This window comes from Vanessa tameamea, chromosome 20 (genome assembly GCF_037043105.1).
Source record: "Vanessa tameamea isolate UH-Manoa-2023 chromosome 20, ilVanTame1 primary haplotype, whole genome shotgun sequence".
NCBI classification, from domain to species: Eukaryota; Metazoa; Arthropoda; class Insecta; order Lepidoptera; family Nymphalidae; genus Vanessa; species Vanessa tameamea.
The window spans coordinates 5,990,286-6,016,215 of record NC_087328.1 but is presented as its reverse complement, the minus strand read 5'-3'; the positions used below and the strand labels follow the sequence as shown (position 1 = coordinate 6,016,215).

Here is a 25,930-nt window from a genome sequence, read left to right as displayed (position 1 = left end):
CTAAACTCTACCGGTCGATCATGCGTAAAGGGCGGAGAAGGGATGCAAAAAGGGAAGAGCATCGGTCCTTAAACGCTACCTATAACTATACTTATACATACATATCATATACGTGATATAAATATATTTTAGAAGAATGAAATAACTCGTAAAAGCGCTATGTTTTATTTAATACTGACCTCTAGCGTGAGTTATGAGAACAAAAAGTTCTGTACTGAAACACTTCCTGAAATACATAGAGAAACGGCAGTATGTCCTCGTGAGATTTGATTTCGATCGAAGTGAAATTGTCCGCACTCACTTTCCTTACTAATTTTCACTTAAAGTTAATAACTTTTTAGTTTTGATCACTTACACTTTATAGAACAATGATATCTTTATTTAGTAAACAAGATTTAAAGTGTAAATATTGTAGTAGGAGTAATATTTACATCACTTTCGTTGCACTGGTGTTGGTGCGTGAAACTGTAGTAGCGAGACTGGCGGTGAGGCGGCGCGCATGCCGCAAGGGACACGGTGTAAATATAAAAATGGACAAACTCCCCTTCTGGGGGCTCACCCTGATGAATCACAGTAATTTACAAAACTCTTTCGCACTACATGATGGTTTTGAAACAAATTATATTTAAAAACTCGAAGAACCAACTTTATCTTTACACAGACATGAACTGTACAGTTTAAATTTAAGCGGTATAGAATTATAAAGTTAACTTCCGTGTACTTAACAAAATATTGATCGACGCGACTCCCGCCGCCTGTGGACATTTTTCACTGAGACCGATTTAAGGAAGCAGGATAATCGCTGTAGATCAGCCGCTTACTATTCGAATTGTGTCCAAATGTATGACAGACCCATATAGCAGGTAGTAATTTTTTGTGTTATTTGGGTTCTGCTTGCTAGAGTAAGTAAAAAATAATGATTCATACCTAAACTACGTTAATATATACTAAAATTATTTTCTTATGTAAGTTATACTAAATAGGAAAGATTCCATAGCATTCTCTATAATAACTTCTGTCAGTTAGTTTATTACTAAGGATAACTATCATAACTTTCAATTTTATTAAAAAAATAAATGGGTGCTCTACAATCTTAAATAATTTATAAACTTATATTTTTATAATAATAATAATAATATAAATATATTTATTTGTAAAAATATAATTTATTTTCCACATAATATGATATGATTATTTATAAATTTAAAAACATTTCGTTGTGTTTTAACTTATGATAAAGTACAGCCACGAGCGTAACTCTTAATTTTGCAAAATTAAGTATACGCTTAAATTAATGATCAAAGGCAAATGATCGATGCAATGTAAATGATGTCTTAGTTAATAGTATAATTAGTAATGAATTCATATAACTATAAATAAAATATTATTTATTAATTCATTTAAATCATAAAAAAAGATGCAGTGAATTGAGAAAATTTTGTTTTTGAGTTTGTGTGAGAAAATAAATGCGAAAATGAATTTATTTATAGCCTTGTTTTGACACAACTGATTTTTTTTCTTATTTAAGCACAAATACTATGGTGCCTTTGTTGTAGAGTCTTATTAATGTTTTATTTTTAGTAACTAAGTTTAGAATATGTTGTCATTTCGACCTCTGTAATTTGGCAAGGGCAACTTGATAACTGGTTAGACGATAATATTTGTCGAATTCATCAAAGCAAATTAACATAAATTATTTATTGATACCGTCTAAAGAAAACATTCCCTGATAGAAGTGGATTCAATAAAATATTAAAGAATAAAATATTCACCTCATCATTACACTGATTGATTAATTATTAATGAAGTCAAATTTTATTTAAAATTATATCTTTTTTTTAATAATATTTGTAAAACAAAACTTCGTGTATAATTGCATGTTTGATTAACGCTGATTATTTTAAATCATATTTATCCCATTAATTTTACACGTCCATGTCTATATTTTAGTGATATTACGGGATATAATATAAACATTATGATGACAATCATGATGATAATTCCCAGACCGATTTTGGCCACGTCGGCCAATCTAAGGGAGACCAGCCAACTACGCAGGCCATATTTTGTTGACACGACCGGAAAGAGGTCAAGGGCAGGACCAACGGCTTTAGGTGCTTTCTGAGGAACGGGAGTGCACACTGCAGTTTCTGAGATTTATTTTCGATAATAATACCCCAAAACCTTTTATCGGCTCTACCTGTGTTTGAACCTAAGACCTCGAGATATGCGGCCACTAAACTAACAAGGCAGTCAATAAACTTGCAAGCGAATAAAATCATGTGTGACATCAAAAATGCAAAATAATCAAATCCTTGGAAAATATTTACAAAACGATTTTTCCTTTAGCCCGCCTCTCATCATCTTCTAGTAGTACATTGTGCTCAATAATAGACAGTTTTGTGTGACTTTTTTTCTGTTTTTTAAAAACTCATACTTTAAAGTCCATTAAAGTTTTTTTTAAGTTTTACTCTTTTCTGAAGCTCGCTCTCGAAACCAGGCTTAAAATTGTTATATTGAATTTGGTAAAGAGAAAAATGTTTATACATATATTAATAAATACACCAGTACACAGAATATTTATTTATTATTTGTTTTATTTTATAAATATTATAGTTCTGAACTTAAATATCCAATTCACAAAAATCAGCTATTTCATTCCATGCGCGACTCTCCTTTTTTATTTTTAATAATGCTTTTGCGCGGGAAAACATCTTGTATTATATTGTAAAGCCATACGAATGACGTTCTTAAATCGATTATACTTTTATGAAATCAGATACAATAACAAAATATGAGTTTATTAAATATATAATTATAATATAAATGTAACTACATAAATAAGTATTTCTAACATTATGAAGCTTAAAGTATTTGAGATTCTATATATAAAGAAAAAACATTAGTAAATGTAAGCAATTGAGTTTGTTGAACTTATTTTACTTATGTTATTAACTAAATTATGAATTTGGTTCGAGTGTATTTGGTTCATTAACTACAGATTGATGTCGATTGATTCAATGTAAAAGATTCGTACAAGTATTGTAAGTAATCATGTACCTACTCTCTAAGTCTCATTAAATATAAATCTTTTTCTTGTAGCTGTAAATAGAAAACAAACTTGTTTTGCTATTATTATTATTTTTTAAATAATATAACATTCTATAATCAAATTAAAGAATAAATGTTACAGAAACTAAAATTAAAATTTGATAGATAGTTATAGATAGCAATAAATTTGTTCAGTGACCTCGCTTTTGCCGTTGTCTTTCTTAGTTATTTAACTATGGTCCATTTAAGCATAGAGAACACAAACAGAACTTTTTACATGTATCGTGTTTACTTTTGATAGTTTCTAAAGTAGATAATCATTAATCATTCAAGATTGCCATTTGGCATTTGCCATTTACCATGCTAAACCAACAGAAAAGACAATATTTTTTTGTAACTTTTTCCACAGAGTAATACAGATCTAATATTATATATAAGCTAAAATTTTATACTTGCACATTTTTTTTTTAGAATAAAAGCATTGTTATTCCATATAGGTAATTTGTTTTTTTTTCTTTTCTTATGTTTGCACTCTGCAACAATAACAACTAACCTACAAGACGTAAAGCACTGTAAAAATAAACTATATATGCTTTATTAAAGATATGTATGTTTTTATAATAATATAAATAATTACATATATAATTTTTATTTGTGTATGCTTAATTATCTGTTGCTTACTTCAAAGTTTTGGCAATTACCATAGACATAAATTAGACGTGGTTTTGGCGCCATTTCTTTCACTATATATTTTGGCATTTTTGATTTTTGTCGTTACTCGGCAATTCGGTATTCGTTATTCATAATCATAGGAATACGAAGTTTCATTTATTGTATTTTCTTTATCACGTCTCACAATTCTCAATTGATTTTGTCATATATTCCCATCGATTACTAGATTATTAAAATATTTCGTTAAAATCTTAAGTTTCTTTAAGTACACATTAGAAAAGCTTTACACAAATAATTTAAACGACCATGCCTGGGAACAAAGATCTAAGAACACTTTTAAAATTCACACGCCTTACTTATAATGCATTCCCGCCTGTAAAAGGTTCAGATCGTGCAGCAGGATTTGATTTAAAAAGGTAACTATGTAAACATATTATTTTAAATATAATAACATTTTATACAAGAACTATGTATGTATTAATCGCAAATAATGTATACATTTCTTTTTATGTTATGTTTAACTGCTTGTGATGTAAGATTTTAGTAGTTTCATTAGAGACACAAAATCTACGAATGATTCAATGAGTTATGATATTATCATACAAAATATATTGATGCAATAATTAAAAAAATATACTAATCTAATTCAATCATCATAACTGCGTGGATTTTAAGGTTTTGATATTGTTTACAATTAAGATATAAGATATATTCATTATATTTAAATACTGGTAGGGCTTTGTGTAAGCCCGTATGGGTAGGCACCATGCACTAATCAGGTATTCTACTGTGAAACAGCAATACTTAGTGTTGTTGTGGGACATAACATCTTCGCTTGCAAGGTTGATGACACATTGGCATTGTAAGGAATGTTGGCCTGTCTACCTACCTTGCATTATTGTACACCAAAGAATAAAATAATATACGAAGATAAATATTACAAAAGTGTATTTGAACTGTGGAATCCTAAAAACTTTTCCCAAGTATCAGATGATTGAATTTGCCAGAAGGAACTTTTTAAGAAGAGATTTTTCAACATGTCATAATTTCTATGCAAGAACAAGTTACATGTTGAAACTTATGTATATCAATTTAGATTGCCACAATAAATCCGCTTTCTAAGTACTGTTATGTTAGATTAGACTTAGAATATTACTTGAAATATCCATAAATACAATCACTATGTACTATATAAATATATGCAGATGATAAATAAACATAAACATGTAAATTTTTAATAATAATAATAAAAATGAAATAAAAGTACTAAGAAATTAATAACATATTTTCTGTGGTTATACAAATATCTTGTAAATATTTGTCTAACTAAAAGTAATATTTTATATGAAGATTAATATTTTATGACAAATAAAATTCATTAAGGTTTTATAAGTATATTTATCTCCATTTGTTTAAAACACCATGATAGTTAATATGACTTAACTATTAGAGGCACTCATATTACGCTTTTGTACATATAATGAATTTAAAATTTTATATAATATCTTAAAATATAACCTGTTTGTCCTGAAAATATATATATTAATCTTTTTACTTTTTCAGTGCCTATGATTACAAAGTACCAGCAAAAGGCAAAGAATTAGTAAAAACAGATTTACAAATTGAATTGCCCACTGGTTGTTATGGACGAGTGGCACCTAGATCTGGCTTAGCTGTTAAAAATTTCATTGATGTTGGAGGTGAGTCCAAAATCAAAAAATATGCATTAATTTTATATAAGTGTTCAATTTGCTTTTCTTTTATACAAAGCTTATATATTATAATACTTTGACAAAGCAATTCACACTTTTTATTCAAGTAAAATGGCCATAAGTACTTTTAAAAATATAAAAGAAAAATTCATATAAATGTTTTATAAAGCCACAACCCAACCAAATATATATATAAAGCAATGCTTAATTACTATTTTGTGTTTTTATTAAAGATATATAATATTATACTCTTCTCTTAGCTGGTGTTATAGATGAAGACTACAGAGGAAATGTTGGTGTAGTGTTATTTAATCACTCTGATCAAGACTTTGTGGTTAAAAAAGGTGATAGAATAGCTCAGCTTATATGTGAAGTGATTTTTCACCCTGATTTACTTGAAGTAGAAAACTTAACTGAAACAAAGAGGGCAAATGGTGGATTTGGCTCTACAGGAACACAATAAAATAAAACATGATATATAATTAAGTTTATTTTCTGAATAAATGATTCTAAAAATATCTTCTTTGTACTATATTATATGACTAATTATTACTCTCCTCAAATTTATCTAATACACTTGAAAGAACAATTTTATCCTGAGTTGTTATTGGTGTACTAGCAGGCTGTGTATCTTTTCTCATAAGAAATGGTTTCAAAAATTTTTTCAGTTTATTATCAGTCTGTATTCCGAAATCAGATTCAGCTTTCTCTACTCTCTTCTCAAGCAATTCTACATTATTTTGCAATTTTAAAACTATTTCACTTAATGTTAATATTTTTTTTGACAGTGTCGTCACTTCATTACGGTATTTGCATATATCTTCAGTAATAGCTAGACTGCAATCCTTATTCTTTAACTTTATCATTTGTAGAACACTAGTTAACTCTTCAAGTCTGGTTATCATATTATCAATCACATTTTGCACTGTTTGAAAACCAATGGACAGATCTAATTTTAAATATTCGGCATAATCTTTCACAGCATCGTTTAACATTTTAATAAATTAAACACCGAAGTCAGGATATAAATATTCTAGACAACTCGCTATTTTATCTAGCACATCTGTCACGAGTTTTGACATTCCGTGAAAAGTCAAAGGAAATAAGCTAATAATTTTTAGAAATATCTCCATACTGGCAAAATGTTTTCTATGATGTTTCCATTTGATGAAACATGGGTCATGCAAGTAATATTGTGAAACGTAAATTTTGAAATAAATATAACCATGACACAATTTTTGATTTAAATACTAGTAACAGTATAAGTCATCAAAACGCAAAGTAACTTTAAGTAATGCTTGATTTCCTGCTCTTTTTGTTAAATCAAGGCACAAAAAAAGATAGATATGTATCTGACCAGTTCCAAAGAATGACTTCAATAATACATTTTAAGTTATACGGATTATAACTAGATATTACGCATTAAAGTAAAACGAAAGCTACCGCAGACAACATAAGTTTCATATTTGTCGGCGCCGGAACTACCGGTTATATATTGCTATATAGTGACATCGTACCTCAGGTTTTTTTTTAAAGTGCCGGCCTCTGTTTTTAAATGTCATTAATATAATTTTAAATACACAGGTATGTTATTTACATTTAATTAAAATAATACAACAAACATTACTTAGTTCTCAAAGAGTGTTGACAAAAATTATTTTCATGAATATAGATTATGGTCTAGTCTATGGATAATGGATATGCAAGTTCCGACATTTAATACATAATGTAGTACTAGTACGTACTCTGTGCCTGGTTATAATCAAACTGATATTATGTTATGTATGTTTTCAGTTGTGGTTATATGAGTTCATGTAGTGGTTCAAATTTGTTGAATGAAATAGGAAAGCATATTTACAATGTTACCCTCAACGGGTTATTTTAAAGGGATTAATTGTCCTTTTTACGACAGCGGATTGTGTGAGCGTCCCTATTGCCATTTTCGTCATGTTAAGAAAGAACCACAAAACGTTTGTAACGATGGAATAGAAAGCGGATCTATTCTTCAAAAACTAGTGTCAGCTGCAGTCCAAAAAGTTTTACAGCAAACAGAGAGTGGCACAACTTCATCGACGCAAGTTAATTCCGATATTGAGGCAAATAACTTAAAACCTCAGTCGTCCAAAGCTACCTACAACCCTACACCTATAGCCGAACTAAATAAAATAAACAGTACAGATTCCGATAATGATGACATTAATGAACAAAAAAAGAGACATATACCTGTGCCATATACACCGAGAAAGCCAGCCAGTTTGCCGATTAAGAGACCTGTAGATACTAATGGTTCGAAGCTCTTCACTTATTTACCACCTGTGAAGTATACCCCAGGTTCTGAAACTGTACCGTTGGATCCTTATACTCCAAAAGGATCGAGTGAATCAAAAGAGAAGTACTTGCCAGGATCAGAAGCTGAAATACCAGAATATACTCTTAATGAGACACAGAATTCCAAAGTAAATTATATCCCTTCTGATAAAAATGTTAATAAAAAAAAAATATTAGAGTATAAACCAACAAAGGTTAAAGGTCAACTACCCTCTGTTACCTACCAGCCAACACCAAAATCATTAGTCCCTTGTTTTTCAAGTGATGAAGACGAACCAGATACGAAGAAAAGAAAACTTTCAAACGATCTTAATGGATTAGATGACTTAGGGCCAGAGTTTGATATTTTAGACCAAATTCTTGATGAAGAAAAATCAGAAAAAGATATTAAAAATATACCACAAAAAGATTCTAAGGAATGTAAAGAAAATAGGCATAAAACCAAAAGCTCAAAATCAGATAAACATAAAAATGACCCAAAAAAATCTGATAAAGATAGATCAAACAAATTAATAGAAAAATCAAGTGAAAAAAAGGATTCCCAAGAGAAAAAGACAAGTTCTGATAAAAAAAGTAGTCATAAAAGTTCAAGTAAAGATAAGAACAAGTCTGAGAGAAAAGATAAATCAGACAAAAAGTCTCATTCAAGAGACAAAAGTTCCGATAATAGTTCTAAACATTCAAGAAGTAGTTCATCAAAACATTCAAAACATGAAAATAAAGCTAAAGATGTAAAGCGCAATGATAGCAATCATCATAAATCACATCACCATTACAAAGAATCAAAAGAAAAAAGGGAAAAACATAAAAAAAAACATGATAAATCTGCTACAAAAATAAAATCTGATAATGAAGATGATCATAATTATGACGAACTCATTGAAGATGAATTAAATGAGTTGTCTGAATCTGATGAAGAAACTATTGCACAAGAATGTAAAAGAATATTTGAAGAATATGTACCAACTAAAAAAATAAACAAAATAGAACCTGAGAAGGTAGAAAATGAAATTGAAAATGAAGATATCATAACACAAAGTAAAAAACGAATATCAAGAACTGTTGAAAAGAATATTAAAATATTACCCAAAGCTCCAGTGAAACCTGATTTTAAAGGTAATGCTGCGCAAGCTATGGCAGAAAGATTAGCCAAAGTAAGAGAATTTCATGCTGCAAAAAGTACTAATGAAAATGTTATGTCTACAAATTTAGTTCCAAAGCCAGATATTACAAAGAGTAGTTCTAAAATTCGCATTGCTCATGTTCCCTATGCATCAACATTGTTATCTGCAAAAAAAATTATTCCTTCTACCATAAATTCTGTCAAGCAAATAGACCCCTCTCCTAGTACATCTATACAAACTGTTAAGAAGGGTACCCAAAGAGTGGCACACATACCGAATGAAAAGTTTATAGATAGACCTGGGGTTCTTGAGCCACTTGGTTCAAAAATTCCAGTAAATATAAGATCAACATATTTAAATCTGATGATCGATCACAGTTTAAAAATATACATCTCAGCAACAGATGCTTATGCCAGAGCCCAGCACGAGGAATTAACAACAAGTAAAAAATGTTCCACTGTACAAATTTATAAAAATTCAGCTGTTCTGACAATTAGTAGATTAAAAAAAGAACTACAAGAATGTAACGGAGTAAAGAAATCTGGAGGAGATTTATCAACACTACAAAAAGGAGGCCAACAAGGAACAGTAAGTAAATCATGCACAGCTGGTTCATGGAGCATAGAGAACAAAAACAGAAATAATACTATAGACACAAAACAGTTAACTGGTTCTAAGCTATATAATTATATAAAAAAATGGATTTTAACAGAAGAACAACTAATACAAAATGGATATCCCAGACCACATAGCAGCGGTGTAAAGGGTAGAGCTATCATATATGGTCAGAATAAACAAAATCCACCAAAAGGATTAATAAGAACTTGTTGCAGGTGTAAAAAGAATTATACAGTAGACAAAAAAGGGTTTGCAGCAATTAAGGAAGAATGTATTTACCACCCTAACAATAAATATAGAGTGAGGGGCGAGGCTCGCTATCAGTGCTGCAGTCAGGATGGAACTTCTGATGGTTGTTGTATAGCTTCAAGTCATGTTTATGAATATGTTGATTTCGAAAATTTAAAAGGTTATGTGAAAACCTTACCACCTGAAAACATAATGGAGGATTATGGTGTATACTCATTGGACTGTGAAATGTGTTATACAACACAAGGGTTAGATTTGACCAGGGTAACAGTGATTGATGCAGCATGTAAAGTAGTATATGAGACTCTTATCAAGCCTCTTCATCCAATTATTGACTACAATACAAGATATTCAGGAATCACTGAAGAACAAATGTCAGAAGTAAAGACTACACTTCTGGAAGTACAAGCAACACTACTTGCTATGTTTACTAGCCAAACTATTCTGATAGGTCATAGTTTAGAATCTGATTTTAAAGCACTCAAACTTATTCATGATACAGTTATCGATACTAGTGTACTATTTCCACACAAAATGGGTCCACCATACAAGAGAGCATTAAGAAACCTATCATCAGAATACTTAAAAAAAATTATTCAAAATTCTGTAGATGGTCATGATAGTGCTGAAGATGCAAGTGTGTGCATGGAGCTTATTCTTTATAAAGTAAAAGAAGATCTTAAGACTAGATGATAATTCTTGGAACGATAACTATAAGGTGATTATAACATAATCATACACAAGTTGTGATATTAAAAATGTTGAAAATAATATATCCAGAAACAGTATATTAACATCATGTGTAAATATATATCTATAATGGGTATTACAATATATATAGGTGTAGATCAGTCTTTTTTGTAATGTAATTCAATTTGATTAAGGGTCAGTTTGTATATTATATTAAGGTTTATTTATTTGATAGCAATAAAATTGTTCACAATTCTTATAAAGGTGTAAGAGCTTTTTCTATAAAATATTTTTTTAATAAAAATACTTTTATTGCAAATCCTATTTAATAAACAGTTAATTAATGTGTGGCTTTGCTAAATTAGTTTCAATATATCTTAAGCATAAGCATATTTAAGACCAGAAATATACATGATTTTGTTAACTTTCATTTGTTATAAAAATGTAATTAAAACACCAATGAAACCAAAAATAATATTTACTAGAAGACAAACATTGTACACACACCTACTTAATCAGTTGAAACTGTTAATTTTCAGTCCACCAAAAGGCAAGAAAATTGTCTCAACATCTTCCTAGATATCCTTCATTGGGACCACTTAACATTGTGTGTATTTAGATAACTATTCTATTTTTTTTTGTAAATTAAAGCAGTAAGTTATAGTAACTAATTAAACAAGTATAGTATATTAAAAAAATAAACAAAGTAATATTTTTTTCTCTTAGTCAACATTGCTTAAACTCAAAACAAATTTCAATATTTTAAAAAATTTTATTACTTTCAGTTACAGAATATTCTATACAACATAAAAATTATTTTTATGACTTGTTAATATGAAAAAAATGTATAATGTATTTTCTTCTAAAGATGCGTGACAATATTAATATAAAAAGCAATGTTTATATATAAATTGATGAATTTAACTGTAATAAAGGAATTGGAAGTATTTTTTATCAAAGATAATTTATTTTGACAACTTGTTTAAAAGAAACACTGAAAATTTGGCAACATTATGCTGTTAAGATATAGCCAAACACTTAAAAATACAAAACAGTTTATTTGAATATAAGAATAAAAAAAAACAAAAATACATTATATTTTATAATGTTTTAAACTCACTACTATCCTATTGTTAATGGTATGCAATGCACACATTCCTATATTGTCAATATATATATTAATATTGATGAATCTTTTATCATATATTCTACCTGTGACAAATGTTTACAATATTTTTTTAACTATGTAAAATTAATTGTGTATTTTGACTGCTTAGAAAGGTGGTTGCAGTAAAACAGGTTTAGATTATAAAGTTACAATTCAAAATTTACACACAAGTCCCAATGAATGGAGGTGTCAGCCAATACCAGCAGAGATTTCTCAAACATGGTGTTTGAAATATGTAGCCCATACTAATCAATAAAGGACTGTTCTACACATGCTTTGACTCTTTTTTCATATTCTCGTCGATTCTCCTTGTAAAGTTGTGCAGCCATCGAATTTGCTGGTGAATTTGGATTGGGATCACTTAATAAAGACTGAAAGGAAGAATTTAATTATATATAATAACTTTCATAAAATATATCTAGGTAATTTATTAACTTCACTCATTTTACCTGTATAGAAGTTAAAATTGCTGAAACGTCATATGTAGGACTCCATCTGTTTTGTAATATGTCTAAGCAAATACCACCATCAGCATATACATTTGGGTGAAACATTTTGGATACAAATCGAACCGTTGGTGGTTTATTGGGGTATTCTTCTGTAAATTCAATGGTTAGTTTGAATGTTCCATCTTCAAATGGAGTATCATGAGGTCCAAATATCACAGCATTCCAGATCATGATATTGTTATCCGTGGGAGCTCCTGAGACACCAGTAGGTGGGTCTTCTTGTAAGCTATAATTAGAAAAAAAATTGGTAATTTAAAACAATTTTGTACACTTTACAGTTTAAAACATTTTTCGGCGTCGGAATTCTAAATTCGAGTTAGCCACACTTAATAATGCTTTATTACCGTTTATATTATGGTTACTCTTTGATAGGTAGTAAAATATTGATTTGTTCTTGAATTCTTATGTGGAACAGAATAGAAATCAATGAAGGTGACGGTGATGTAAGTTGATGAATCAGCATTGTTAATTTTATATTTTAAATAAAACAATATTAATTTTGTTTAATTGAATTTATAATTTAGGCCAAATATACCAACCGCTTAAAATCTCTCATCAGACGTCTTCTGGCAGGAGTTGACATTTTGTTTCACACACTCAATTCACTATACGAAGGAGAAAAGGAAACTATGGAGAAGGGTGGCTTTCATGTACTCGTGTTTACTTAATATATTATCGAATTAACTTAATCAGCGTATATTTCTTTGTTTGCAAAATAAGACGTCGTCACCACCAATGAAAGGTTTGTCAGGATGACCATGAAATCATTAAAAAAACCACTGAGATCATTGCGATGCAAAGATGTCAATTGTAAAGTGTGTCATGAGTTTTCTTAAGGTTGGCTATAATGCTCTGTCAATAGTGTATGTCCACAGACTCTATGGATTAGGCAAATGTTATAGCAGCTGTGTTTTAGGAAATATGAATATTTCCTAAAATCGCTTAAATTTAGGCACATCACAACAAAGGAATAAATTAACAAATAAAAATATTTTAGCCAGTAAAATGCGTAAAATTAATTTTGTATTAATTTTCTTATAAAAACATATAATTCTGGTTATATTTAATCCTGTCCTAAATTCTTAAATAAAGCAAAATATTGGAAATGTGAAACGAATTAGTTCTATTTAGGGTATCCAAATATTAATAATATAATGATTTTATTATTGTTTGATGTTTAAATGCGACAGTCTAAATTAAATCAGTTTTGTATATTATAGAACCAATGATAGTTCGACTATTGATAGTTGACCTCGAAAACTAATATGGATATCGATAGGTCTATCGGTAGAATCGTTTTAATCAATATTATCGATAGACAATCGATTGTCAAAACAGTTTTTGTTATGAACGTGTTTTTTCCCTCATAAACAATTCACTGTATTAAATTTTATGCAAAATTTTAATCGACTTTCACAGAAAGATAAATGGTTTGTTTCATTTTATAATTATATAAATTTATAGAAAACTACATAGGCAAAAAGACTACTAAATAGATTAAAAGTATAAATTTATATTTTGTTTATAATGGTAACTAAGAATATAAAAATATTAGTTTATCATAGACAGATTGAAAAACTGTGTCATCAGAAATAAAACAAAAACTACAGATGTAACAATTAAAGTCAAAAGACTTAAATGGAAATGGGCTGGCCATTTGATAAGAGGACACGACGCCTGTATAGTAACTTTAATAATATAATATCTTAAGGTATTTCACCTGATGGAAATATAACCGACATAAATAGCATTGTTGTCTTATAGAAGAGGGCTATTTGTGCAATTTACAACCTGGACTTACACTTACTTAGTATATTTTTGATAATGTAATGTATGTGCATGTTTATACGTTATATAAATTAGTTTTCTAGAAATTGTGATGTTTACGCTATTAATATAAGGAAAATCTAACCCAGAATGTCTCAGGGTAAAAAACTCGCTATAGAACTGTTGCATCCTCGTCGGATTCCATGTCCACGCAATATGTACGACCTAATCTAGATGACCACTATACTGTGAACTCTAGATCATAGTTCAGACAATCCGTAAGACCAAAATAATTATCGCTAAAATCTTGAAAAACGCACATGTGGCAAATATTCAACGCTATTTTAACGTAACTAGTACGAAAAGTACGAAGGACCTGCATCCCATATTCTGTTCAACTGTCTAAACTCTTATATCCACTACACGACATTTTCAATCTTCCTCAATTTCGATTTTAGCCCTATGTCTTCATTTCCGTGTAAATAATTATATTTAAAGGAACAAAATAAAGTTGGAAATAATCCATAGATATAACTATCAATTCTTACTAATAATATTTGTAGATTTATTTTATGTCTATATTTTTTGTAGGTGATGGACTAATAAAAAAACTTATATTACAAAGCTGTAATGATGGTGTAAGTTGCAAACATAACCGTATCGATCAAGAGGAAGTGGCGATTACACACAGTTCAAAAAGTAATATATGTATATTGACATCTGTTAATAAAAAAGGACTGGATAATAAAATCAAGAACAGATACCTTACGCATAAAAAATAATCTTCCCCTGCCACCTTAAGAACTACCTGAACCAAATGAATTGAATTGATTTGAGACAGCTGACAGATGACAATTGACAGTGTACGCCTGTACAATTTGTTGTTTTATATCTATTGACTATGTAATAATTTATTCAATACCCAAATCTCAAGAATAATTTTATAATTTTACAGTATAGTATTATTTAAACTTTTTCTCTTTTACGTGTAATGTTATTATCTAAGATATATATATAAATAAATACACTATATTTTTAAAGACGCATATTTCTTTTCATTACATTGATATACATACTTCAATATCTTCAAAATGAACGAACAAAAAGAAAAGAAAATATTGTTTAATAAATCGACAGTAAGTCAAATTCTTTATAATGAGCCTATGATTACCTTTACCAAATACGTATCGTAAATAATTAGAATTACTTAATATCTTGAGTCTTCTTTTTATAGCTATTAAGCTTGAAGGCAGAATTACTTAAAAAACAAGAAGAAATACAAGAAAAGAAACATCTACCCCAACACAATTTAGAAAACTTTAAACCTTCGCAATCTGAAAATAAAAAGAATAAAATCGAAGGAAATAACCCAACAAAAAAAAGTTTAAAAGATAATTTGAGAGCTGTAGATGCTGAAGAGTTTGAGGCTTGTCGAAGGTCAAAGTAAGTACCAAATTTATACAATTATAACATTGTTCATATCTAATATAGTATAGGTCAAAGCATCTACATCCCTCGTGCATGTTTATAAGGCCCCAATATTTTTAATAATTCTGGTTTTGAATATTTTTTTACTGTTATTATATACACTGGTAAAGGAAATTATATTTTAACAATTTGGGTACTTCAAATTAGTAAGATGCTTAAGGTGTTCGCTCCAGCTTCATAATGTATAGTCGTAAGTAAGATTTTTTTATCACTTTTCATATTTTAGTGGCTCATCTCTGGACTTTTCTCTCCTTTATCTTTATTGTAATTTTCTACAAAATATGTATTTTAATATCTATATCTTATATCTATCATAATATTTATGAATTAATAAATGTTTTCCTATTTGCTTTGAATGCTAATATATACTATTGTTATGTGTTAAATACTTAGTTGTTCACTATGAATTATTAAAATATGATTAAAACTTTTTTTGAAGATCTGCATTGGAAAAGAAAGCTGAATTATATAAGCATTTAACTGAAGGTGCAGGTAACTCACAACTAGCTAGTAATTTCTTGGTTGACTTCAAGGGGAAGAAACAAGAAGCTCTATCAAAATCTGAACCCAAATTGGAAGAATTGGAAAAAATACTTCCATTTGAAGATGATGATAGTCAATGGTATTTGATATATATTTATTTATATTTTATGTTTAAATTTTCATATTTATACAAAACTTGCTTACATCAAATTTATTGTACCATTATGAAGAGTATGTTTTGCACTATAAAATCCTGCTCAATTGGCTAGCCTCCCTTGAGTATGGTCACCATGACCAAAATTAGTCAGTAAAACATGACCATTATCATCTTTTTTTGTTGTGATCAAAGAAAAGTTTATATGTTTATCTTACAAAAATGTAAAACATTTATCATTTATATTTACTTAAATTAATAAATTGTCAGTATTGCTACTTGAAAATCATACATACAATATTGCAAGCCTATTTTTGTTCTTGTGATAAAAGTTATTTCATTTTATATTCTCATAATTCACAGGACTGAATTTACTGACTTCCTCGGCAGAACACGCAAATGTCTTAAATCTGATTTGGAGCATTATCGGAAGAGAGATGAGGAACTCATGAAGGCAATGACTAATGCAACTAAGGATGAAGAGTTGGATAAAGAGGTAATTATAACATTTTGATTAATACAATAAACAAAAGCTATTTAATATATTCTAATAAAGAAATATTATTAATATATTACCTTTGCATTAATGTTTGTAGTGATTTAGTTTTAATAAACTTCATATAATATTATATAATATTTTTATGTATACCAAGTAAAGATTTCTTGTAATACAATGATAATATTTTATTTAGGCACCAGAACCACCCCAACAGCCAGAAAAACCATTTTTAGTGCAAAAGACAAATGACTACCTACAGTCATTGCGGGATAAATGGGAACAGCAAGAGAGAGAGCTGTTAGCTAAGGAAAAAGATATCCATTACCAAGATATACTTTTTGATGGTATGTATTTTTTTTGTTTTTTTGCTTCTAATGCTGTATCAGTTGACTTAAACTATAGTAAAGTAAATAATTTTTACAGAGGCGAGAATTCATGGTGTTGGCTATTACGCCTTTAGTACTGACGAAACAGAGCGCCGTAAGCAAATGGAAGAGCTTGTAAAGCGAAGGCAGGATACCTTGCGGGCTCAAGAGCAAGCAGAGGAGATACGAAAAAAACGCGACGAACTAATAGCGGCAAGGGTTGCAGCTGCGCGTGCTCGACAGAGAGCTAGAGCTGGCTTACCACCTGAAGATCCCGAAGGTTGGTGTAATTTGTAAAAGTCAGCAGAGCTAAATTCTGTGTAGTAATTTATATTTAATAAAAGAATCATTATCAATTTTATATATAATCCTTAGGATATGTATCAGATAGAGATATTTTTCCCGAGTTTTAATATTTTTTTTTCATTTTTTAAGTCAAGATCTACTTCATTGTCGTTGAGATATTTTCTTTCACTGATTAATTAAATTTAAAACAAATAAAAGTAGCTCAATAATCAAATGTGCATTATAGAGTTTTTGAACATGCGGCATTAAATTAATATTTTTCTTAAGTAAGGCAACGAGTGATAGTTAGACCTTTTTTTCCTTGCTTGGTCAAGAACTTGTATCAAAGCACTGTTTTTAATTTTTTCCATTTTTGTATTTTCCTTTCGAATTGTTTGTTAAATGATTGATGCCATAAATTTGACACATGGTACATAATAAACGATCCCAATTATGATTGCATCAAACAATAATCCCTACCTACATTGTTGTCGTCATACTTTAGACGTTGGACTTTTTATACCTCATATAAAGCAAGTGAGTAAAATATTACACATTAAAACAAGTTCAACTTAAATGATTTTGTTCTTTATTACAGAAAAGAAAAAAGATTTTACGACGTGTTTGTTGGAGTTTCTTACAAAACAAAAAACTGAAGCTGATAAGAAAGCCAAAGAAGAAGAAGAAAAGAAAAGAGAAGAAAAAGAGAAAGAAAGGCAAAAGTTTCGTGAAGCTTATATACGCGAATGGGATGTTGGAAAAGAAGGTACTAATAGTAATGTGAAAAAGTTTAGAGAAATGACACAGGAAGAATATGTCGAACAACAAAGATCAAAGCGAAATGATGATTTTGCCCCTCCACAAACAGCAAACTCTGTTAAATCAAAGTACAGCTTTGATACACGAGGCAACAAAGTAGACTCGGAGACTACCAAGAATAAATCTTGGTCAGATGTAAGACCAGTAAATATACCTTCACCTCCAATTATCGGTGATATTAGTGCAACACAAAAGGGACTGTATTTTTCGACCAAAAAAGACGAAATAGTTGTCAAATATAAAAATTTCGTGAGAGCTGAGGAACCTATCCCTATAAACAATGAATTAAGTGATGAAGAAGATTCTGGTATGGAAAGAAATATGACTGAAAAGAGAAAATGTGATTCCGGTTGTATTGAAGTAGAACCACCTCCCACATATGAATACTATGGTCCTACTTCAAAACAAACCAGAAGAGAAAAACCTTTTACATCTGATTTAAAAGAAGCAATGGCACAAGGATCTAAGAGCTTAGAACCCAAAGAGAGTACTAGGCAATTACCAAAATGTTATGACTTTACTTTTGAATAATCATGAGAAAGAATAGGTTTATGAACTAGGTTAAATAAAAAGACTAATTAAATTACATTGCATTTTTATTTGTGTTAAAATATGCTGTGACAATTTAACAAAAAAATAATATCACAAATCTACTTACGTTTCTTGCATTAATTACAATTTAAAACTAAATTCAGAGATCAACATTTTGTATTAAAGCGTAAAATTATCTAGTGCAAATATGACGACGAATATTTGTAAATATGTAACGGAATAAATGTTAGGAAAATAATATATATATTAATATATGCTTTGTTTCCTCCGTTTTTTTTCTTTTCATTATTCATCGTTGTGGTCTCTGGATCACCATCAGTTGTAGTTTGATAAGTTGTTTCGTAGCTCGAAGTAGTCGGTAATGTTGTTTTTTCACTAGAACCTTTAGGGGTTGTATTTTGCTGTAATGCCTCAGCCGCAGGTAACTCTTCACTCGGTTTCACAATATTATCAACCATCTTTTCAGTTTTCGTTATTTCGGTTGCAGTCGTAACATCTTTTGATGCTGGCGATGTGTTTATATTATTATCGTCCGAATTATTAAGAGTAGATGTTGTTCTGTCAATTTCTTTAATTCCGTCTAAAGTAGATGACATTTCCGATGAAGGTACATCCTCCCTTTTCATATCTTGAAGAATAGGTTCATCTGATAACATTATTTCAGTCACTTGTACGTTACCTGTTATATTGTTGTCTAAATTATTATTCATCTCATTATTTTCTATAACAGATATGTTTGTGACGATTAAAGTTTTTACATCTCCTGATGGTATGAATTTAGCCGTGCTTTGTTGCGTTCGTTTCTTAATCCGGGTAGTTCTAGTCTTAGTGACTAGTTTTGCGAGAATGGCAAAAGCTTCGTCTTCTCTTTCGGTGTTATGACCGTTACATAATTCGCCGCGACACGGACAAGTCATTTTCCATGTCTTAGTTGAATTGCAGAAAAGTGGATAGCATTCATCTTGGTAGAGTTTGACGCAGAGTCTTGACTCGACATATGCTAGAATGAAAATTTGTTGTTTATATACAAATTTAAATGTTATTGTCATATTATAAATTAGGAGTGGTTACTTTTCCACGATTTTATAATGTGAATCGTAAAGCTCTACAATTTTTTAATCTAACATCTTCTAACATAGACAAAATTTAACTTCATAACTTAAATTCTGAACCATTTATTGTAATATTTAGTATAATATACTAATTGTTGTAAGTTTTCTTGATTTAGATTTTAATATTAATTTTAAATAAATTTAATTATTAAAGTGTTTTACGTATAATTATTTAAAATATTCATTAAAAAAGATATATTTTTGATACTGACGTGGCGAAGTAGCTATCACTGCACAATATGGAAAGTCGGGATCGCAGACGGTGACTTGATTATCAATTGCCTCGCATGGTGGAGCGCGCTGGCTTCGATGCACTTGCTCAGCCAGTGGCCCACACCAATAGCAGCTCCGAGTCTTCTCCGTTACTACGGCTCCTAGGTCAAAAGGAATAAATTTTAACAATATTATTATCATTATTACCGTACATACGCGTAAATAGCTCTAATCTATAAACTGCCTCGTATTTCTAGTGGCTAACTTACAAGGTTGCTATAATGAAGTTCTTTGTTCGTATCCTGGGTGAGAGGCAAATTCTTGCCTACACTAGTAAAATAGCATTATTTGACAGAGGCTACAGCCTCTGTCTGTTCTTACGGTACACCATGATGGAAAAACTTGTTGCAGCAGGAAAGATTAAATTTAAACAGTGTAGTACATATTTGCAGCACCGTTGCTTTATATAGATTTACTTAAATTTGCAATGGTAACATTAATTACTATTTGTTTTAATAGCTATGATCAAACATATGATCAGGGCATTAAGTAATCAGCACGAATATCCACAGCCACAAGAATTTGTCATGTTTAGAAAGCACGTAAAACCATTGGTCTTGTGCCTGAATTCTCTTCGACCGCCATGTTTTCGGGTTCTTGAATCAGATAGTATATACATACTTATGAAGTTTAATAATCAATATGCACCAAGAGTTTGGTTTCAGAAATTTAAATATCGTATTTTTATTTACTCGCTTAATATTTGAATAATGATCAGATGTAGGTAAATAAGGTGTATGATTTAATTCATAGAACTTAAGAAATGCAAAAAGAAGTATATAATCGTATTTTTATTCATATGAAGAGGTGAGTTAAAGCAAAAAAAAGTTTTTACCTTTTTTTCAAAATAGTGGTTAATAGCTGATAAATAATGTAAGACGATTTCAAGTTATCTATCATAATCAGCTTTTTCGTTTCACATGCTTTTGAAACGTATATATAGCACGTGTATGGAATGTTATATCAAATATTTAAATTATTCGTTTAATTATTCATTTATTATAATTGGTATACTAATTATTATTATAATAGAGGGATAGACCATAGACTGTACTCATTTCTATATATATGATGTAAATTACTGGACAGTTTCTATATCTATATATATATATCCAGTAGTTTTGATTATTATTCTTCTTACATAACAGTCGATCTTTATGTTCAGTTAGTTGTAGTTTAAATTCACATACTTTACTACTAAATAATATTACATTGAAGATAAATATGCACAGTCTTGTTAGCGCCGCGTTTACCAGTACGATAAGTACATTAACCATTAACCTATGTATTTGTACATAGCATAAAGATGACTCTATTTTTGCTTAACAAATTTGTACAAATTGTACTGAACAATATGTATTTGATTACAATAAGCCAGTTATAAGTAGTAGTAGTATAAATTACTGTAATTGGTTTTTTTTCTGAATACAATGCATCTACTTCAATATCGTAACTGCTAATTATTATCAATGATTATTATATATATATAAACGTCACATTTTCCTAATGGTTTAATTTTTATTAAATTTAAAATAACACGGATCTCGGAATAGGACCTATAAAAGTTATTCGTATTTTTGACAAGAAATTGAATTGAAGTTTGAAATCTGGAAGTTGGTATTTAATACTAACTTTCCTAGGAAACCTCGTAAAGCCGATCTTCTTGAATCACGTGTATACAATTCATTTTTATTAATGTTATGCGCTGTAATATTTTTTGAGCAGATAGTAAGTCTTTAAGATAAATTGCCGTGGTCGCAAGAGTCTTGAGTTGTTCTAGAGGACATTATAATAAGTAAATAACTGAATATAGACAGATGTTAATAAGGATCGTTATTTTCTTGTCGTATAAATAAAAAAAATACGGTTTGAGTTTTGAGATTTTGTAAATACACCTAAATGCATTACATATAATATGAAGCATCCTTAACATTATTAGTTTATACCATTTCCGATGAAAATTGGTTAGTGCGATCATTTATTCAGGTTTGTGGCGAGGCAGCGTTGATTACTCTCCACGGTGCGAGTGTAAATATTGCGCTTGGTAAAATATTGCTCTATATTTTCGCTGTCATTTCTAGGAATAATAAAAGTGGTTTTAGAGTCCCTTATGGACACTCGCATAAGCCCATATAGCTTTCGTACACTTTTAGAGATAGCGTGGTACTTATAATGCTCAGATATTGAAATGTTCTTGACAATATATTTAATATACCGTGAAGAACATTTAAGAAAATTATGATAATATTGCTATACTAGGCTATAAACGATTACCTATAAATCAAATTTATCAAATATGTTCTAACGTTATAAAATAGTGTATAAATATATTTACACTAAGATTATACAAACTGATTAACTATTTTTTATAAAGTCTAACATAATCATTCATCCTCGCCTAAGGTTCAATCTGTCTATAGAATTAATTATACGTTGCCGTTAAAACAATGTTTATGAATTCCTTATTTTAGTTAGAATTTAACGTGTATTATTCGCTTTATTTTCTTTGTGTAGTTACACATATTGCGGTCGCCACACGTAGGACTATAAATTTTTGTTGCTTTATGGGCGTTATGTTGAATAAAATATGTACCTACTAAAAGTGCAGGACTGTAGATGCGTATTTCAGATATGAATGCATTTTGTCGTCTGCATTTTTGTGTCAGTAATTTAAGTTAGATTAAATAAGATAAATGTATGTTAATCTTTTTTTTTCATTTACAAATTCTTGATTTATTATACAATTTTTGATATTCTACTCAAATGAAATGAAACGTATTATTTATTTATATTTTATTATTGATTTTTTTAAATTTAATTATATATTGTGTTGATAAAAATTAATAAATTGTTGAAGAAATTGCAAACGCTCAACATATAAACAATTTACTTTAATAAACCATGAACCTATTTTAATGAAGAAGAGAATAGATTTGATATTCTTTGAGGTACTGTGCAAGCACTTGACACGAAAAGTAGGCGCAAGTTGTCGCGTGAATGTTTTATGCTCGGGTCGGGTCGAGAGAAATTTACCACTAGGAAAATAAATTGTACAAGCTCTCTTTGGTATGCCGACTTCCCGGCGGGAACGCCTGCAGAACTATTAGACGCGGTCAGAAATACAAATATTATAGTTTCACTATTAGTAGAAGTTAAAATTAAAAAGTCAATAATATCCAAATTAAATTAATGCAATTGAATTGTTGTTTAAAAAATTATGAAATAAATTAACACTTCCTCGAATGGGAATACCATATGAGCTATATGAAATAGACATTTTTTCTCCAAAACTACATGTGTCCTCTTAAGTTAATATTATTATCAAAAATATATTTTTTATAATGAATCGCATGTATCTCAAAAGTTTTGTAATAGATTTATCCACCCACCATTCAAGAAAGGAAGCTATAATATTCCGTCCGCGAAAATCGCGTGGTAAGACTATACCCGTGGGATACTACTTCAAAATCCAACAAGAAGTTTTGAGTTCTTCTATAATAATGATGTCATTTGTAATGTAGACAAATCTCTTGGGGCATTCATGTTTAAATTGATTTTTTAAATAATATTAATGAAAAATACCCATAAAGTTTTGTTATTACTACTACTAATATACTATTAACGTATATTATGATTTGCTAATGTTGATATAAATATTTTTTTCACAATAAATATAATTTTAAACGTAATAGAACCCTCACATGTTGTGTACGTGTGAAATAACATATGCCTTGAAGGCCCGCTTGGTAAGAAATTGAATAAAATATTAAAGACACATGCCGTTTGTTTTCTTTATCTACCTACCAAAGACGTACGTTATGGAAATAATGATGTTTGAAGAGTATTCAAGGAAATTGTATCAAAGCGAAAACGTTATTTGTCCCATTATCACAACAATTGTCGATTATTTATTTGATGTGTCTGTCTACGTTAATATTTTATATTATTAATAATAATATATTTTTAAACATTTTGTGGTATGAAAATTAAAAGGCTCTTCCCTTCTTGAGAAAGCGGTTTAGAGAAGAACTTTATACATGGATATATATAAATCCTAAGTAAATGGGGAAAGTAAACGTCGTAGAATGAAATAAATAAATAAAATATTTATTTGCATATGAATCAATATAATCAATAATAATCATAAAATTTATATTGTTATGCTACCTGGCAACAAAATTACACGTTAAAATAATTTAAATATATATTTTGGAAACAATACGTCAAAGACACGCCGCGTTTTTGAAGAAGATTATTATGGAACAATACAAAATATTTATTCTGTTCTGATTTAATAAACACTTACTTTTATTAATTATACCTACATAAACATTACAATGTAATTCAATACAAAAATACAAGTACAAGTTACAATTAGTATTATAAATAACATTAAAGTGTTTAGAAGTTTTTAAGTTAAGCGTAATTAAATTCAGTTTTGAAAGATATCAATATAATAGTTTTGTTGTCATGATTATAAATATGTATAACTTCAGGCCTTAGTTTTATTGATGTCACTTTACTTTTGTAACATGAATAGATTATTTTACGAGATATCATAAATTCACTGATTATATCTATGTACGTAATTAAATATATTTCATGCTACGACGTTAAAACATTGATTTTTAATATTTCACATGATATCACAAGCCATCAAATGTAATAATATGAGTATACAAAGAATTTGCTTAAAGGTATTATGGAATAGTAAGATTAATTTGATTTAAAGAAAATTTGTGCACATATAAAGTCGTAAGCGCAACCCTATTTAGCGAAATCAAATTGAATCCGACAAAGTATATTCCGTAATAATATTGTTTTTGCGTAATAACGTTGTTATAAATAATCATATTAGTTATTGGTTATAAACTCACCACTTAGCATAATGAAAGCCGGAACACTCAGCAGAAGTAATCTCGAAGTAGAACCACAAAACTTCGTTCCCGCCATCTGATGCCAGAGTGTAATAGAAAATGATTTTTTAACAATAAACAATTTCCAACTATGATATTATGGATTTTATTTATATGTAACATTAAATTATACAAAACGATTAAAATAAAAACAAATAAAAATAATTACGTTTTATTTTGTATAGCAATGGTTTTCAATTAAAATTTCACCTATAAAAGTAACTAGATTCTTTTTTTACCTTAATTATTGTTATAAAGTATATTTTATTACTTTATCTATAAGACAATAGGACGTAACCGCACGCGTGGCTACGCGCGGACTGCACGGCGCTGTAGCTCGTAGAGGTGACGTAGCAGTCCTGTGTGACGTACACGCTATAAATACGACACTAGTGAGACTGTTGGAAGTTACATTCGCTTAATTTGTTGTGTGTCAGACTCGTTTATATACGGCGGGAACTTCGAACCTGCGAAGATTTTTTTTCGTAGACGCAAACTACTTCCCAAAGCTTCATCGCAAGGTGAACACGTTATTTGAATATCATTATTGTACGATATACTCGAGTCGTTATTATCCTAAAAAAATATTATATTATATTATTTAATTTTATGATGTGAATATGATGATCTACAATTTAAATAAAGTAGCGCATTACTTACACTTGTATTATAGAAGAAATATAAATATCACTGGTATGTATTTGAAACATAGTCGCTATTTGGAAAAAAATGTCACAAGCAGAATTAAAAAAGGTGAAATAAAGTAACAATATATAATATGCTTTACTTTTTTGGTTCCGCATTTTATTAATTTTATCAATGGAAAAACAATAACTTTTAAAACATAAATGGTAATTTTTAATTCAAATTCAACTTTTTATATTTTAAACATATTTGCATTTTAGAGGCACAATCGTTGTAGTATAGTCAGATTAAAAGTCTAAATTGACTTTCATAGTTCTACTTCATATGCGAAGCCTCTCAGATTCTCTCAGATGGTATATGTGTAGACGAAATGCCGAGAAATACTTAGATTACTCGTTCAAAGTCCCTTATCGTGTAGACGATTTGCATATTATAAAATAAAATTTAATTT

At 29.3% G+C, this 25,930-nt stretch overlaps 5 protein-coding genes across 5 annotated transcripts; 3 read left to right on the top strand and 2 right to left on the bottom strand.

Moving 5' to 3' along the window:
- Positions 1-3,793: 3,793 nt before the first annotated feature.
- On the top strand, positions 3,794-6,670 carry LOC113401649 (deoxyuridine 5'-triphosphate nucleotidohydrolase). The gene is made up of 3 exons (XM_026641641.2): positions 3,794-4,139; positions 5,287-5,423; positions 5,696-6,670. The coding sequence occupies exons 1-3, from the start codon at positions 4,030-4,032 to the stop codon at positions 5,896-5,898; spliced, it is 450 nt and encodes a 149-aa protein (XP_026497426.2). The 5' UTR covers positions 3,794-4,029; the 3' UTR covers positions 5,899-6,670.
- Positions 6,671-7,109: 439 nt separating this feature from the next.
- Positions 7,110-11,142, top strand: LOC113401546 (RNA exonuclease 1 homolog). Its single transcript, XM_026641490.2, has one exon. The coding sequence runs from the start codon at positions 7,295-7,297 to the stop codon at positions 10,445-10,447; it is 3,153 nt and encodes a 1,050-aa protein (XP_026497275.1). The 5' UTR covers positions 7,110-7,294; the 3' UTR covers positions 10,448-11,142.
- LOC113401547 (ubiquitin-conjugating enzyme E2-17 kDa) lies at positions 10,905-12,966 on the bottom strand. Its single transcript, XM_026641491.2, has 3 exons — positions 12,661-12,966; positions 12,062-12,347; positions 10,905-11,983 (listed from the first exon to the last, which is right to left on the bottom strand). The coding sequence occupies exons 1-3, from the start codon at positions 12,702-12,704 to the stop codon at positions 11,858-11,860; spliced, it is 456 nt and encodes a 151-aa protein (XP_026497276.1). The 5' UTR covers positions 12,705-12,966; the 3' UTR covers positions 10,905-11,857.
- Positions 12,967-14,845: 1,879 nt separating this feature from the next.
- On the top strand, positions 14,846-18,567 carry LOC113401642 (coiled-coil domain-containing protein 174). The gene is made up of 7 exons (XM_026641634.2): positions 14,846-15,024; positions 15,123-15,331; positions 15,816-15,998; positions 16,377-16,509; positions 16,706-16,856; positions 16,936-17,157; positions 17,761-18,567. Exons 1-7 carry the CDS (start codon positions 14,980-14,982, stop codon positions 18,510-18,512), a joined length of 1,695 nt encoding a protein of 564 aa, XP_026497419.2. The 5' UTR covers positions 14,846-14,979; the 3' UTR covers positions 18,513-18,567.
- On the bottom strand, positions 18,562-25,097 carry LOC113401644 (uncharacterized). The gene is made up of 4 exons (XM_026641636.2): positions 25,074-25,097; positions 24,796-24,871; positions 19,858-20,019; positions 18,562-19,533 (listed from the first exon to the last, which is right to left on the bottom strand). The coding sequence occupies exons 2-4, from the start codon at positions 24,869-24,871 to the stop codon at positions 18,710-18,712; spliced, it is 1,062 nt and encodes a 353-aa protein (XP_026497421.2). The 5' UTR covers positions 25,074-25,097; the 3' UTR covers positions 18,562-18,709.
- Positions 25,098-25,930: the final 833 nt, after the last annotated feature.